At 34.6% G+C, this 17,727-nt stretch overlaps 1 protein-coding gene across 4 annotated transcripts in view; it reads left to right on the top strand.

Moving 5' to 3' along the window:
• The window catches only part of BRD9 (bromodomain containing 9), a 30,744-nt gene that overhangs the window by 2,295 nt on the left and 10,722 nt on the right, over positions 1-17,727 (top strand). The window contains exons 4-15 of one of the 4 annotated variants that reach the window (XM_015275919.4): positions 331-391; positions 1,281-1,425; positions 4,282-4,392; positions 5,162-5,337; positions 7,522-7,654; positions 9,494-9,569; positions 10,859-10,954; positions 11,753-11,885; positions 12,718-12,829; positions 14,418-14,456; positions 14,868-14,939; positions 16,187-16,289. In XM_015275919.4, the coding sequence (XP_015131405.1) occupies positions 331-391; positions 1,281-1,425; positions 4,282-4,392; positions 5,162-5,337; positions 7,522-7,654; positions 9,494-9,569; positions 10,859-10,954; positions 11,753-11,885; positions 12,718-12,829; positions 14,418-14,456; positions 14,868-14,939; positions 16,187-16,289 (1,257 nt within the window). Of the gene's footprint in view, positions 1-330; positions 392-1,280; positions 1,426-4,281; positions 4,393-5,161; positions 5,338-7,521; positions 7,655-9,493; positions 9,570-10,858; positions 10,955-11,752; positions 11,886-12,717; positions 12,830-14,417; positions 14,457-14,867; positions 14,948-16,186; positions 16,290-17,727 lie in introns of all 4 variants that reach the window. The other 3 variants (XM_015275920.4, XM_015275921.4, XM_040696318.2) reach the window with 3 other exon arrangements.

Here is a 17,727-nt window from a genome sequence, read left to right on the forward strand (position 1 = left end):
TGATTTCATGGGTGTTATAGCAAGGGAACCATTAAAACTGCTCCAATGTAAACATTACCAGAATGTGGGCATCCCATTGTTGCAATTTGAGTGGCTAAATTTCACTTCTCTTTTCTGTAAAAATGGATAACACCTTATTTTTATTTTACTAATAGATGTATTTAACCTATCAGTAGATACTAAGTTAAATTTTATTAAAGCTATCTTTCAAAAAATGAGTTTAAAACTCATAAAGTAAAATAAATAGTTACTGTATACTTAACATAGATATGTTTAGATAGATATATTCATATGTTTGTTCCTTTAATATGTTTCCATCTCAAACTGCAGCTGAAAATGAGAGCACACCAATCCAGCGATTGCTAGAACACTTCCTTCGTCAGCTTCAAAGGTATTAATATCTTATCCACAACTGTGTTGATAGTGTCTAACACATACGTGTCAGATTACAACTTCTTCTTCCGGCTTTCTGTTTTAAAATCTTGCAGAGACTGGCTTTAATGTATTGGGTAACTTTTCAACTACATCAGACCTCATTGTTTATAAAGGTTAGTTGATGAATATTATTACCAGCAGTGCCATTTTAGCCTGGGGATAAGCAAGGCATGTTTTGGGGGTAGACTGTATTGCAGTTAAAGATTTATAAAACACTAATAACTGAATTTATAGAATTAAAAAACAGTTGTGAATTTTACTGAAGATTGGACTTATGAAATTGTCGTATTTTGCATTTTCTGTCAGCTGTCGAAGCAAGTTTACATCCACTTACTTGATAATATTCTGATGCGGAGAAATGTTTTAAATTTGTTTTTTCCTTACGTTACCTCTGTAACTCATATTTTTTGAAGAGAATTACCAACTTCTTGATTTTGCTTTTTTTTTTTTTTAATAAATACAAGAAGTTGAATTCAGAACTAGATCTAAAATAGAAAAGACTGCAGTTACTTCTAGAGGTCTTCATAAACAGGAAGATCTAAAGAAATTATTAGTGAAGCCAGAACACCCATTTGGAATGTGAATGGAGATATGGATAGCATATGAGAAATAATTAAGTAAATCAAGAGCTAGTTTCATCTTTTTCAAAGTCTGCGTGTGCATAATCAAAACTCTGTTCTGTAGCAGGGAACTTTTCAAATATTTCACTGTTCTGTGAAAGTATTTTTGTTTAGTATTTTTTTTCTTCTTAAGTAGGGCATTGCCTGCTTTGTTCTGTTACTGTTGTTTGCTGATTTCACTTTTAATTATTTATTTCTTTATTTATTTTTAAATTTTACTTTTAGGAAAGATCCTCATGGGTTTTTTGCTTTTCCAGTCACGGATGCCATCGCTCCAGGATATTCCATGATAATAAAGCACCCCATGGATTTTGGAACTATGAAGGAAAAAATTGCAGCAAATGAATACAAATCAGTCACTGAATTCAAGGTGAATTGTTAGAGATTTAGTTACTCCAGAACACTTCAGTAACAAACCTCAGATTCATTTGGGCTTTAGAAGTCTTTCTTACCTTAATTATTTTAATGTGTGCTCATTCAGAGCTCAATATTGTATATTCTGCGCGTTAGAATGGGTTTCATGTTTCTTTATATCCCAGTTGCCTGTTCTACAGAAGTTCACTACGAATTACTGTGGAAATGAATAACATGTTCTATAGATCTGTGGAATTCACGCTGCTAGACGCGATATTCTTACTTATATTTAGAGTTTAAGGTATTTTAAGAAACAGATTTTTTTTTTTTTCTATCTAGACTTGGTTAGATTGATTAAATGGCAATTTAAATATATCTGCATGAAAATTGGAGATAATAAAACTTTTTGGTGCATTACAATAACAGCTGTATACTTTTCATCTTCTATTACCCTGTTTTCCATATAACTTCCACTTCAGATGGTGTTTTGGCAGAGACTTAGCAAGGTTATTGGCAACTTGCCTCAGCTACACTGACAATTGACGCTGCAGTAACACCTTATTGAATGCATTGTCATTCTACAGACAGTGCTGTAATTTTTTTTTTCCACTTTTTTTTTTTTTTCTTAGTATTGTCAGCTCCTGGAAGGAAAGAAATTTTATTTAACCTATTCATGAAGGTCTATGAGTGGCCTTTAACGTTCATTGTTTTCAGCTGCAGAACTGATGTAAGAAGAGTCTTGATAGAGGGCATTGGCTTGTTTTTCAGGGTTGTTTTTTCCTCCATAGAAAATTCCAGCAAGGTGAGCAGAGAGCAGCTTAGATTTCCTATAGGTGCTTTGGCAAATGTTAGTCTGTTTTGTTATGTGTGATTTGGGGTATTTTTGTTTGTTTTTTTAAATGCAGACTTTCATAGGAAATAAGAAGGATACATATTATCATTGCAATCAGCCAGCCATGCCATCTGGTGTTTTTAAACTCTGTTGGCTTGTCTTTCTCAGTGATTTTAAAAAGCATGTTCAAATGGGAGCTCCCTGGCTGTATTTACATACAGTTATGGTTACACTAATAACGTTGGTAGGAAAACAACCTAAAAAAATGAAAATTACTGCATTGTCCAGACTAACAGATTCTTTTTCTCTGAAGGATTTGTTTTCTGCTGGCACTCTTTGAAGAGTAATAAATGTTTGCTAGAAATCTATCACTGTCCAGTGTCCAACCTCATTGTCCAGTGACAGAGGTAGGACTCCCTTTCTAGATGTGAGTATATGCTCATGCTTTTGTAATTGTTATGTAATACAGAAACGTTCTTACGTTTTGACCTCTAAAAATGAGTGCTCCGATGGTTGTCTTTTGCTTATAATAAACCTACAACCAGCTGCGACTAGTCAGAAGCCAGTACATCCCTCAGAGAGGAGTTGCTATGAACCATATGCTCTATTTTGTCAGGGAGAAATTGCTGCAGGAATACCAAAGTTGGACAAACAAAAAACTCTTATTTGTTATTTTCTGCAGTACTTCAAAGACCATCACTACATGCATTGCTCCCCTGGTCTTCTTTATGTGCTTCTTATCTAATTGTTTGCTACCTCGTGCCACCTTCCCAATTCCTGTTTTAGCGATGGTCTCCATAAGTAAAGGCAGATAGCCTGAATGTCACATGAAGTCACAGACTAGCTTTTGTAGTTCTTTATCTACTTAGCTAGTGTGGAGCTGATGACTAGTGAATCATAAGGAGAGCACTGCTCTGGCATCACTGCAAGGAAACAAGAAATAAAAACAACTTTCTTTTTTCCCCATAATCTGATCAGGAATGCAGTAGGGCAAAATTTTTTTGTTTTATGTATTCCTGTTTGGTGTCAGAGGAAGTCTTCAGGAAGTGTTTCACGTCAAGCTCTAATAGCAACCTTCAGAAATCTTTGTCTCAGAAAATCTGTACTGTAAACGTGGTGGGTTAACTCCAAAAAGCATGCCATTCTCTTGGACCTTTACCACAGAACAAAATCATCATCAAGTATACTAGACTTCTGCACAGACTGCATTTGTATTTGTGTCTACAGAGAAACTAAAGCTTAATTGCTTGAACAGTCATTATTTCAATATTGACAAGTTACTGAGAAGAAAATACATCCTTAAACCATTCACTAGTGTAAATTTTTAGTGTCCAATTTCTGAAGTGGTATGGCATGATCCCTGGTTATTGATTTGTCAACTTTTTAAATCTTCATAAGGATGTAATAATGTTTTTCTAGCTCAGTGTTTCATAGAGCTTCTAATAATGCTTTCTATTCTTTACTTATTGGACCAATAATATTTGGCTAAAATAAAGTCTTCCCTAGGGGAGGGAAAAAAAAAAAAACAAACATCAAAAACCTCTCATAATCTGCAATAAATTTTTTTGGATTAACTTAAAGTGGAATGTGTTAAATCTTACTTTAGCAAGTTGCATCAGTTAAAAATTGCCTGATACTGGATGTGATAGGTACCCATTCAAAGGAGAAGACAAAATGGCTGTTTTGCTCTCTTGTTGCATGCAGTGAGCATTCGTAAGGTTGTTTCTTAAGTTTTGAGGGCTTTTGTTGTTGTTGTTGCTGCTTAAGTGACTGAAGATTACTACAAATTACTGCAAATAAAATTATATATAAGATACTTAATCTTTCTGCTATTGTATTTCTCAAACCTATTCTGATTTATGAGGAAGGAAAAACATAAAGATCTTTTCTTGGTCCCTCAGTACTGCTACTGATTTTTACATTTCTTTGTTTGGTGTGTATGAAAAAGAAGGAAACGTTACATTTGGCACTTAATCTGCAAGGTGTGTAATAACGGAGTTTGGAATTTTAATAGTTTTTTGTTTTGTTTTGTATTTTCAGGCAGATTTTAAACTCATGTGTGATAATGCAATGACATACAACAGACCGGATACTGTTTACTACAAGCTAGCCAAGAAGATACTACACACAGGCTTTAAGATGATGAGCAAAGTAAGAGACCTTTTAAAAACAAAGCAGAAACACTTTTTTCTGGGGATTCTTTTTTTGGTCATAATTAAAAGGAATGTAATAGCAATGTTAAATGTTATTTCATCTATCTGCCATTACTTATAACTGTGCGTATTCACACTACTTTATTTGGGGGCTTGACAGCATTCGTGTTACAAACACACCTTTATTTTTCAACCTCATCTGCACCACTGAAGTCCGTGGGAGCTTATTCTACTGGCTTCAGTGGAAGGAACTAGGATTTTAAGTGCCAAAAACCCAACTGTAGAAAGCTGCTTCTGGCTTTAACTTTGAATACAAAAATCTCATTTAAGCTATAGTTTTGCATAAACAAAGAAACTTTACATTTTCAGAGTGGTGGGTGTAGGGGAGGTTCCAGAGATTTTATAAATGCATGTATGCGAAGCTAAATTTTTACTCAAATACAGTTCTTGATTTGTAAAATTTGAGTTATTTTTGTGAGCTCCTCTGTGTGTGCATAAGCTTGTGTTGCTGTTCCTTATGGTAAGTCTTGTGTGAAATGGGTTGTTGTCTTTGCCTACGCATTGTTTGTTTGTTTCTCTTTCTTGATAGTTGGTCTGCAGAAATTCTGATGCCATGCTACCATGACAAATCATGTTGCATCGCCATTGAATGTGAGGCATAAAGAACAAAATAAGGCCATGGCCATTCCCATCCCATCCCATTATCATAGCATCTTGGCTATGAGGGAAAGGTTAAGTCCCTGCCGCTCTGTCCTTTCTGATTCTAGGAACGGCTGTTAGCTTTGAAGCGCAGCATGTCGTTTATGCAGGACATGGATTTTTCTCAGCAGGCAGCTCTTTTGGGTGATGAAGACACAGTGGTTGAGGAGCCTGTCCCTGAAGTTATGCCTGTACAAGTAGAGACTACCAAGAAATCCAAAAAGCAAAATAAAGAAGTTATTAGGTAAAGGTTTTCATTGGTGTGCTTTCTAGCCTGTTGCAGTTTTTGTAATATTAGTCAGGAGCAAATAATTGAGAAGAAAAGACTTCCCGTGGCCTCTTTCCTCGTGGAATGATTGCATGTTCTTTTAAATGGTAACTTGCAGTTAATGTGTATATATAAATGTTTTATCCTTTCTTTATATTTGCTGAAAGTATAAGTAGTTCCTTCTTGTGGTAGTTAGAGATGTTCATTTTATCATAGCCAGAAATATTTAACATTTTGATATAACTTTGATTATTTTACTTTAAACCGATGATAAATGCCAACTTTGAAGGAAAATCACTGAGTTCCATTGCTTTGGTGTCTGGAATTTAATTGACAAATTCTATAAAAAAACCTGCAACAAAGCGTTGCTAATTACATATTTGAATTACTTGAGATATACTTACATATCTGAAGCTGGGGAGGAGGAGGAGCAATTTTATTTCAAGCTCATGCTCTCATTTTTTTTCATTTTTGTTAAAAACAAGTTTCACAGTTCTAAACAGCCACATGTTTAGTGAATAAAAAAATCACAATCCTGTTTCATATCTGAAGGAAGAATAGGTATTTGTAGCTGTTTTGTACCAGTAGGAGACAGCAGCATTAATCTTAAAAAATAATTTTAAACTGTGTTTTTGGGGTGGAGCTATTGTGGTACCACCATACAGAAAGACACCTGCTGCTGTATAACAAACAAATTATTCTTTGGTAATTGTCTAATAGGTAGTGTGTAGGAATTAAGTACCTTTCTGTAAAGGGGACTTTATGCAGATTCTTTCTGATTAGTCTGTGATTTTTGTTTGTATGGTACATATTTATTTTCTGATTAATTCTTAAGTAAACTGCATTACAGAGGTCTATTTCTACTTTGCCACCTTCTGTGTACTTGTTTTCAAAGTAAACAAGCTTCAAAGAGAGCTAACAGGTCACGAAATTGAGACTGCCAAAGAACACAGTACTGCTTTGTCTTCAAAATCAATCATAATGTGCAGTCAAGTAGAATTGTCAGCGATTTTTAACTATCCTGCTATCCAATTTCCTTGGGATCAATTATGCTGTAAATTTACTTTCCTGTTCTCTGAAATGTTTGTGATTTCAGTACTCAGAACTGTTTCTTTTCTGATTAACTTGACCTTTAAACCAGTTGTATTTTGGCATCCACATGATAGTCTTTTGATGTACAATAAGGGCTTTGGGTAGATTGCTTTCATAACTGCTTGTTAAAAACAGAGAGCTGAATGCCATAATTTTGGAAAGTGTTAAAGTAGTTCAGACCTCTGTGTTGTAGTTTAAAAATTGGCTTGATCATCTTAGTACAGAAGTCATCTTTGAAACACTCACTCAAAATTCTTGTCTGTTAATGTGTTCAGTAGAGATAGCCTCAGATGTAGCAAAATTTGCTGCTCTTCGCAACCTTTTCTGGAGAATAGGAATGAACAGTTCCTGAATGGAACAAAAAACCTACCACAGGATCATGAGAAAAATGTGTTATTTTTTTGTTGTCTTTAACAGCAAAGTTTTTTTGCATGTTCAGTCTGAATCTCTATACAGAGAAAAAATCTTACCTAAGCAAATGGAAAAGGTACCTCAGGAGAGGGAAATGGGTTTGGTATGAGCAGGTGTGCTACGCAGTACCTAAAATGTCTGGTCCCTGGTGTCTGATCTAACCTTAGCACATGTAATGCTCTGATAGATTCTGATCTATGAAGTATTTCTTTTATATTTAATGATTACTCTCACAAAAAGCATTGGGTTTTTTCTTGATTGGGTTCCTCCCACCCAGAAATACAGACTCTCCATTTCCTCATCATCTATTTTTTTTTTCTCTGTATCTTTTTATTTGGAATAACAGCATATTCATACATGCAGGAGACATATGCGTTATTCACCTTGTAATGATGTAAAAAATCTATTCCCAATTTATGCTTTGAAGTACTCCCTTAATTTTATTTTCATTGAAGTACAGAAACAACTACATTTTGAAGAGTTGACTGGTTCTTCTGCTACAAAACTTCATTTTTGTAGCGTAATTGTAGTTCCACTGAAATGCTGACTTGGACAGACACTGGGAGAGGAGTAGGACTATGTTGTTTAGCAAGCTCAGAGTTTAGCCTTGTGTTTTGTCTTATAATTTCTACAACTACTACTCTTTTCTTTCTTCAGTTGCATATTTGAACCTGAAGGAAATGCATGCAGCCTGACAGATAGCACTGCTGAAGAACATGTCCTAGCACTAGTGGAACATGCAGCAGATGAAGCTCGGGATAGGATCAATCGATATCTCCCCAACAGCAAGGTCTACTTCATGACAAAGTTCACAATTCTGTGTTGTGTCTAACTTAAATGGATCTCAAGTTGTATCATGCTTTAAACGCCTTTAAAAATTCACTTGCAGAAAACAGTCATCTTCTGTCTTTGATCTGACTTCCTTAGTTGCACCTTTTAACATTGAAAATGATGAAAATAACACAGCACTCTTATATAGGACAAGGGAAAATGGTTTCAAACTAAAAAGAGGAGTTTTAGATTGGGTAGAAGGGAGAAGTTTTTTATATAATAGGGGTGAAGAGGCACTGGAACAGGTTGCCCAGAGATGTGGATGCCCTACTCATGGAAACACTCAAGATCAGGCTGGACCAGGCTCTGTGCAACCTCATCTGCAGCTGCAGATATCCCTGTTTGTTGTAGAGCAGTTGGACTAGATGGCCTTTAAGGGTTCCTTCCAACTCAAACAATTCTATAACTCTATTGTTGCAATAATAGAAAGAACAAACTTCGGCATAGATTAAACTGGTATTAGGATTTTCTCTCCCTAAAAGAGTTAAGAAATTCTGAAGTGTGAACTTAATGTTTTCAGTGAGAAGTCCAGGATCTCTTTTATTTTTGTACTTACCATAGTAGCTGTCGGTTATAGCATATTCTTGCATAAGTACAAAATATGACAGCCTTCGGTAAGTGGGAGATAGCAGTGGCTTGTCTGTGTTGGAATTTTGGACAGTGCTGACCACAGGTTTAATCACGTTGAACATGATGCTGGTACTGTTCCAGACATTTGATTTTTGTGCTGTTCTGAGTGCTAATTGAAAAAGCTCTATGGTTCTCAGTATGTTTTTCTCAGCATGATCTGTATGTGGGCTGTGGTTTTCCTAGATATGTAATACCAGTGGTTTCCTTGGTTATTTTGTGCTAGGGTTTGGAATGAATGCTGCAGACATTCCCTACAGGTCTATGTTGTGATAAACATGTTACTCTGTTTCCCTTGCACCCTATGGAGTCTTTATTACCACCATTACACATTGGCCTCATATCTCCTTATGTCACATTCTGTAGTGACTGCTTCAATTTAAAAAAGGTTCAGGATATTACAACATCCTACATTTTTCACCTGATCTTTTAACTTCTGTTGCAGAAGAAAGATCTGCATTGAAGTGGTAGTAATGTTGTTTTCAAACTTAAGTGCCTATTTCTTGGAACTATGGCACTTGACTGTCGTCGCTTCTAGGTCAGCTAGATTAAGAAGTAAAGCCTCACAGTAGAAGGTTTAGCTTCTTCAGTATATTTCTGAAGCTAGGAAGACGACTTGCTAAGAGCGAACGTCATTTGGAAACCTATAAAGTCAGACTGTTTTTTACAGACCATTTACAGCAATACCAATCTGCTACTTGCCAGCTATACTGGAAAAGCCTTTCAGGATGCAGTCACTTCTGAAGAGAGCGACTCAGTGGTATTTGAGGAAGAGTTTAGATATTCTGTCCCTCATGTCTGGGCTGTTAGTCAGCTTGACGGCCCACTGTAGACCCCAGTTAAATACCTAACATTTAAATGTGCTAGCATGAGTGTGTTCCAATAGGTCTGGCATGGCACTTGCTTGTTAAGAATTTGATAGCATGTGCACAATACTACTTCTAAATACAGAAAGTTGTGGGTGAGATGCACGAATGAGCAGTATATTTGCTAGAAGGTGATAAACGGTTATTTCTAAAAATTCTCTATGTTAAAAAGGGAATTAATACAGGTGTTCAGGATCTGAATACAGCTAAAAATGCTTTTTAAAATTTTCTGCGTAAGCAGAGATTTCCTTTGAGTTTAGACTTTTTGAATGATTACTTGTATGTCCTTGTGATTGTATTTACAGATCGGTTATCTGAAAAAAAATGGAGATGGAACATTATTGTTCAGTGTAGTAAATTCATCTGATCCAGAAGCAGAAGGTAAATCTTTTAAGCAAACCTTTCTAATATTGAATGTTGTTGCAGAGTCGTAAGGTGTGTGTGCAGGTCCTGTGTAGGATAGATGAGTTGTTCTGTTTTTTCAGTTAATTTGCATTTCCACGACAGTTTATTTTGGAAGTACTAGAGGAATCTCTCTCTCAAGTTTTCAGTCTCCAGATGCTCTTTTTATTGATGATAACAGTGAGGTAAAGTAATACCTACTTATAAGTGCTTGTATATTGCTACAGCTGTCCAGAGAACTTCGGAGAGAGGCTTTTGCTCTATTCTTCTTACACGAAATAGGTGAATAAAACTGTTGCAATGCTACATGAAAGTGCAGTATACAGATTCAAAAAAGGCAAAAGATTATTCAGGATATGTACTTCCTATTTTAAATTAGTGGTTAAATGTCTGTGTAAGTTAATTTAGTTTTGCTTAATTGTTTTGTTTTGTAGTCCTTTAGTCTTTTCTGCAGTGTTGTTTTTTTGTTTTTATGTGTGTGTCACTACCACACGTGATTTATATTATCATATGCTTTCCACTCATTGGTTTTGAACTCAAAATACGTAAGTCTGGAAAGCTTGTAATTATTAGAATGGCCCAGTCTTTGTGCTGCCATATGTCCTATTGATTTAGTACTTCCTTCTGTGCTCATTTTGAGATTGGAATTTATTCATAGCATAGCTATTACTGCATTGATGAATGCATGAGCCCTTTTGGCTAGTCATGTTTTTGTTGATTTTTTTTTTAATTATTTTTTATTAGGAGGTGCAAGCCTGTGTATCCTCTGACTGTCTAAATTCTTTTTCATCTTTGGACTAAATTGTTCCGGAATGAATTTGAGCATTGTGGCTGCTATCATGCATTTACCTATTTTTGAACAAACTAGATAAATGTGATTAATACTTCTTCAGTCATGCCACTGAAAATTTAGACAATGGTGGTAATGGGAGCAGAACAAGACTCCAGTATGAACTGTCAATAATTGTACTACTTCCTATGTTTCAGGTTATTCTATGTAAGAATTTCAGGTGATGCGAAATGCCTTATAAGTAAAATAGCTTACTACTTAAAGATGGAAACATCTATACAGAGTGTATTGGAAATGAAAATGGAGAACCTAGATTTATCTACCTATCCGTATTAAAACTATACAGCTTAAAAGACTTTCAGCTTTTGTAGTGACTGTGACTTCTTAAAAGTGCAAAGTCTAAACACCACCATAAGTAAATCCTAAACATGAGATTTAAAAAAATATATAATTATCTTATTTTTAATCAATTTATTAGAGGAAGAGACTCATCCAGTAGATCTGAGTTCATTGTCAAGCAAATTTTTACCTGGCTTCACTACACTGGGCTTTAAAGATGAACGAAGAAACAAAGGTAAATGCCAAATAATATTTTAAGTTTATGGTAAGCTCTTGAACAATTTCCAGATACAAAATAATTTGAGATTACACTTGTCTCAGAATAAAAGTTCACTTAGTTTATTGTATAATGTATAGTTATTCCTTTTACAGCATAATGTGGTTTTAATTAAATTGACTTATTTGTCTAAATAAACATAAGGAGAATTTTATTGATCCATGTTTTGCCACAGTAAAAGCTTTTTAATGAAAGTAGCCCGTTTTCAGTGGAGATTTTTTTATTTTTTCTGGACCAGCAGTGCTTAGATTTGAGAAAAACCCTTTTGGTTATTTGCTTTGTTTATCTTATGACAAGAATTTCACAAACTGGAGCTCCTTTCCAGTTAGAATGTTCACTTTTTTCCTAGTACTGACACCTTTAATAGTTCCTAACCCACTGTTTTTAGCACTGTAATAGCACATGAACTGTGAAAGTGGTTTTAAAAGTTCCTGATTAAATCTGGACTTCCAATGTTGAAGAAAAGCTTTTATTTTCACACTCTACCTGTTCCCCATCAGCACAGGAATAGAAAATTTGGGAAAACTGGGAGGGTGAGCAGAGGATATTAAATTAATTATTTATTTTCTAGTTATATATGTATAACTGTTAAAGCTGTTACTGATTCTGGAGTCTGGAAGTGTCATTGAAATATTGCTTTTGATTTCTGTTTTAGAAGTAAATACTGCTTCACAAAAAAAGAAATCTTACTTTCTTTTCAGCCAATCATTTATGCTTGTATTAATTACTTGTTGTCTGTCTTTTCTACCTGTCTAGTTACCTTTCTTACAAGTGCTAGTACAGCCCTTTCCATGCAAAACAACTCTATTTTCCATGATTTGAAATCAGAAGAAATGGAACTCCTATACTCAGCGTATGGTGATGAAACTGGGATACAGTGTGCCTTAAGGTAAGTGCTTCAGCAATTTTTATTGAGTTACATCATCTCTTCTCTGCCATTTTTCACTAAAATTAGCTAAACATTCGCTAGGAGCCACCAAAATCTTCCTCCCCCAACTTAAATCTCTAAACTTTACCAAATTAATAAAACATTAAACTGGCTACCTTTCATCCTACTTTTTTGGTTTTGGTTGTTTTTTTTGGGGGGGGGGGGGAGGGGGAGTGTTTTTTTTTTTTGGTGGTGTTGTTTGTTTGTTAGGGTGTTTGTTTTTTTTTTTTTCCCATTTCTTGAGTTTGTTGCAAGATTGTTAATAAATATTTTGACTAGAGGAATTCGTACATTGCTAATGATTTAGCAGTTTGCTTTAAAACCCAGCTATAAGTGAGCGTGGATGTAAGTGATAAATTTAAATCCTTGTTCTAAAGCAGTGGTGTTTTTCAAGGTGTTTCAATGCAGTCACAGCTTCCTGAAAAATAAAATACCACTTTGCATTGAATTGTTGGTTTTGGAGTGAAAGAATTAATCACAGTCTTTTTTTGTGTTCTTAACTTTTTTTTGTTATTGTGCTATTTTTTTGTTTAATAGAAGGAAATAAATATTCAATCTTGTTTTTCCAAAGTACTGATAAATTTTTTCTTGAGCTATAATTGGTAATGGGAATTAAAAAAAAACAAACAGCATCTTGAAAGCTTTAGTTTCTTCTCTAAAGAAGAATGGAAAAGTGAAAGAATGAAGAAAATGTAGTACAGCATAGGTGGAGAAGACCATATTATTATAATAAATTGAATACCTTTTATGAATGTAAACATTTTCTGTAATGCATATCTCCCATTTCTGCTAGCTTACAAGAATTTGTGAAGGACGCTGGATATTACAGCAAGAAAATAGTAGATGATCTTCTGGACCAGATCACAAGTGGAGATCATTCCAAAACTGTTTATCAGCTAAAGCAGGTGTGTCTGTTGATGCACAGAAATGTCACAGGTTAATGAATACACAGATGGACCTGTCTGTTTTTTTAATATTGGCTGAGAGGCATTGTTTTGTAGTGTCAGTTTAAGCCGTGCATGGTTAGCTGTTCATACAACAACATGGTGAACCAAGTTAGAAACAGAATTAATCAGCGGTGAAGTAATCTTCCTCTGTCTTTGCCCCAGCTCAACCAATTCTCCAGCGCGGTAAACCATGTGACTGCAGAAAGGAAGAGGTAGAGGTGTGCAACAGAGTGGAGGGAAACTAACAAAATGAGGCTTTGTGGGCAGCCTGTATCTTGATGTAATGACTTAAATTTTTGCTTCAGAACTACACTGCAAAGCTTGATTTAAGGATTTGTTTTCATTTGTTTAAATGTAGAATACGTTCCTTGTGGAAGAAGGTTTAATACTTAAAGTATTGAAAGATTATTGGAGATTAATGCTGTAACTGATACATATTGCCTGCGAATGGTAACATTTAAATTTCTGTACAAGGAAAAACTTGTAGCTTGTTAAAGAAAGCACTCCACCTGAGAGATCCCCACTAAGACTGGAGGAGAAATCTTCTCAGATGTCAGATTGGGTGTGTAATAGTAGTGGGAACATTTGCATTGCTGAGACAAAATAGACTACCAGAAATAAAAAAAAAAATTATTTCATGTTATTTTCATTCTTAATACCACTCTTAATTTAAAATAATTGCCTGTTGGTTCTGAATGACTGTAAAAGAAGGGAAGGTATGGAGGAACCGTGGAGGGTTGAGGTGAAAGATACTCAGACTTCCTGATGTCCTGGAAATTAGATTATGCTAAACCTTTGTAGCCTTAGCAATAGCTTAGGGTGGGTGATGCCTGGGGAAAAGGAGACAACAGAATGAAAAATATAGAGGATTTTTTTTTTTTTCTTGAGGTCTGTACTGGACAAAGTTTTGTATGTGGAACCTCACTAGTAGGAAAAAAATGAAAGTATTCAAAAAAAGTGTTCTAAACAATCTTCTAGATATTATCCTACATGTAGAAACGTGTGTATACAATGCATATAATGTAGCTTAAAAATAAAGCACATACTTTACCGTTCCTTTTTTTTAACATCTAATTATATGAATATTGTTTCAAATGAGAATTTCTTAACAGAGTTTATTCTTTCAAATGTTCTTCATACTTTTCAAAATATAGAGGCAAAGAGGCATTTCAAAATGCCACTTCATACTTAGAAATGTTCAGTTTGATACATAAATATATATATATATATATATATATACAGATTTTGTACAATTAAATGTGTTTCATTAGTGGTGTGCTTTGGTGTTTTATGCTTCAGTATTTTGTGCTGCTTCATATGAGTAAGAATGAATATGAGCACAACCCGGAGTGATTTGGAATCAAAAGCAAGTAATGACTAAAATATTTCAAAGCAGTAACAGCTGAATTTTAGTTGCATATGCTTGCAAGTTTACTGTCTCTAGCATCATTTCCTGTGAGAAGCTTGAATATACTTGAAGTTGTATGAAAGAGGGACTTTTCAAATATTTTGACCAGAACTAATTGTTACTGTTCTTACTCTTCAGAGACGAAACATCCCAGTAAAACCACTGGATGAAGTTAAAGTAAGTTACGCCGATACTCTGTTTTTAGCTGGAAAATATTGGTCTTTACAGTTAAGAACGTGATATTTTCTCAGCTTTCCACATTCCGATTCCTAATTTTATTTCATGTGCATCTATGCTCTATAATATACATTCAATTTATCAACCTATTTAATATTTTGATTAGAAAAAAAAAGAAAAAAAAAAGCTGTTAAAATCCTAGCTAGTTCTCAGTTGTTTGTGAGTATATGTATGATCATCCATTAAAGAAAGTCTAGTCTTCATTTATTAATTTTTAAAGGATCTGTGCAGACATCACAAAACAGGATAGTGTTCTGTGGTGGCTTAGGATCTGATCATGGTAAACCAGTCACTAAGCTGTAAAATGTTAAGATCTAAAATATGATTTTTTTTTTTTAATTTTTTTTTAAGGTTCTGCCAGTTCTCATAAAAGAAGAACACAAGCTGCGTAACACCTGTCCAGATTCTTCCAAACAGATTATGGTAAAATGGTTTGTAGAAAATAGGAATATTGAGTACATTCAATTTTGCTTCAGTGAAGGGATGTCCATCCTCTGAAATAGAAGATTAAAAATTCAGTATCTAGAGGAAGTTTCCTTAGAACTACTTAGAAAAGATTCCTCAACACTCAGTTTATTTTAGTTAGTGTCTGTTAGTCCTATTATTCTGTATTCTCTTCTTTAATTCAGTACATGTGAACTAACTCTGAAAAGCTTAGGAAACTGATAGTTTCTCTGCTGATGATGATTACTTGAGGTTCAACTTGCTGTAAAAGTGGGGAAAAAAAACACTATCACTTTTTGTCTGATCCATTGCAAATGTCTGGAATGTAGGAGAAAATAGTGTTTATCTCGGGCTTTTGCAGTTACTAATTAGCGAATCTTTCTTTAAGTGGTACTAGTTTTGTCTTGCAAATTATGTGATAACAGAAGATATGCGCTGTATTCCATGACAATTCACATAAAAATTATAAGGTTATGCTGAGAAGAAGCTAGTCTAGGAAGGGTTTATATTTCTCAAGAAGATGACTAAATTAGGTTATTTCATTAAACTGCTAAGTTTTTTTCTAGAAATATAGAAAAGAAATACCAGGTTGCGTATTCCTCCTGCTAGTACAGGCAGCTTTGAAGAATTCTGATTAAACATATTTTGAGGCTTAACGAGTTTTTTACTTAAGTCTTTTTGCCACTATATGGAAGTATTGCAGTTGAAATTAGTTGCAGGCTGCATTTCATTATCCAATAGTATAGAACAGCTGATACTGTTTAGAGTAGTAAGGCACACCTCACAGATTTTATTAGTTACATAAAATTTTCACTGCGTCTAGTGTAACATGGAAGGAAAAGGGATTCTGGAAGTTGTTATCAGTTACACCCCCACAAACACTTCTCCCAAGGTTCTTTCATGCAACAGGGATGAGTTTGGCAAGAAATTCAGTCCCAGATGATTTAATAATACTGGTTTTAACAGTCCCAGATGTTGAGATGAAAGATATTTTGACTACTGTGCATGCCCCTTGATGGACTTTTGGCCATTCATATAACAGGGCCTGTCATGGAAGTGTGTTTAAGCTGCCTGTAAGCTAAAGGTTGACCAGTATGTTTATGGAAGTTCCAGTCTTAAGGACTGATGGTGCACACATCTTGAGAATGTGGATTCATGCATTTACTTTATCCTCTTGCTGCAGCTTGCCACTGTTATTAGTCCTTGTTTCTTGAATTTTTATTTAGGTTGGAGAATCTGCTGGAGACAGTAACACTTCTGAATTGGACTTTCTGTCTATGAAATCATATTCAGATGTATCTCTTGATATTTCAATGTTAAGTTCATTAGGTAAGTAATTAAGTATTTAGACTATTATGGTTTAGTTGTACTGTTTAGGCAAGATAACACCTGCATTTGCAAAGAAGTAAAAGTGCTAAAAAAAGTAGTAACGAATCCACAGCTGATTTAGCTGTTGGTATTAGCGCTGATATAAGATAAAAGAAGCCTTAGTTTATTTTACCTTTGGGACATCCATTTTCTAGGTAAGGTAACTATTCCTGTACTACTGAATAAACCCAAGTATTTGTATCTTACAATTTTGATGGCTTTGTTTGTGTTTTTTGTGTTAATATTAGCCTAAGTATTAGGAAGCACTATGGAGCTTTGGCTAAGAAAATTACTGCTTTGGATGACATCTTTTGAATTAACTTGGGAACTAGGCAATAAAAAATATGAAGCTCGATGATACCACCACTTGAATGTCCCAAAACAAACAAACAAACAACAACAACAAAAAAACAACACCCAAAAAACAGAAGAAACTTCAGGTATTAGAAAGATTTCACCTTTAAATAAGGTGGCTGTATAACCTATTGGGATGTTACGTCAAACAAACGTATAGACTAGGCATCCTTTTTTGAATACTGCAGCAAATAAAATTCCCATTTCTGCTGGCTGCTGATCTGGTCAAATGTCTTCAAAAATGTAATAAAAAATAATAATTACAGTTTAAGATGCTTTTCCGGTTTGTGAAAGATGTCACGCTCCTTTTTATAAAGCATAAGCAAGGTGATTGAAAGATTAAAAAAAGCTACAGGTTTATCTCATATATGCAGTAGTCTCAGAAAAGCAATTTTAAGCTCTCATTATTACTGTAGTTCAGTAAAAAGATGAATAAATACCTGTTTTATTGATAATGTTTAGCAGTGTCAGTCTTGCTATGAATTCCTTACTTCATTGAAAACTGCTGTTGTTGTTTTTCTATAAATATACTTCTAGTTTCTGAAGAGTGATTATTGCATATTCTATTTCCCATAATTCTTGGGAAGTTAGGCAACATCCGTACTGAAGACAGCCCAAAGAGAAGGGAAATGCTTTGTTTGTTTATTTATGTCTTCACATGAAGACATCATACGCATGGAGACTGTTTTTAAACTTTCTGTGTTGGGGGTTTCTTCAACTCCTTGAATGACACATTCTATTTTAACTGTATTTTAGATTAGATATTTATGTCATCCTTCTACTGGTATCATTACCTTTGCTGCAAACTACATTTGTTATTTCTTGTCTGGAGATCAATAGATCACAAATACAAATTAAGCTCTTGTAGCTGTTTAAGTACTAGGAGTCAGTTCCATTTCCCAGGGATGCATCCTTCATCCTCTCATATCTCCAAATGCATGTCAACATGTATTTCTTGAAACTGAAAACAGATCTGCATCTGATACCTTTTAGAAGTGCAAAGGAAAGTGCAAGGTTTGGGTCTTTAGTCTAATAGAGTACACTT

The sequence above is a fragment of the Gallus gallus genome, chromosome 2, assembly GCF_016699485.2.
Source record: "Gallus gallus isolate bGalGal1 chromosome 2, bGalGal1.mat.broiler.GRCg7b, whole genome shotgun sequence".
Taxonomy (NCBI): Eukaryota; Metazoa; Chordata; class Aves; order Galliformes; family Phasianidae; genus Gallus; species Gallus gallus.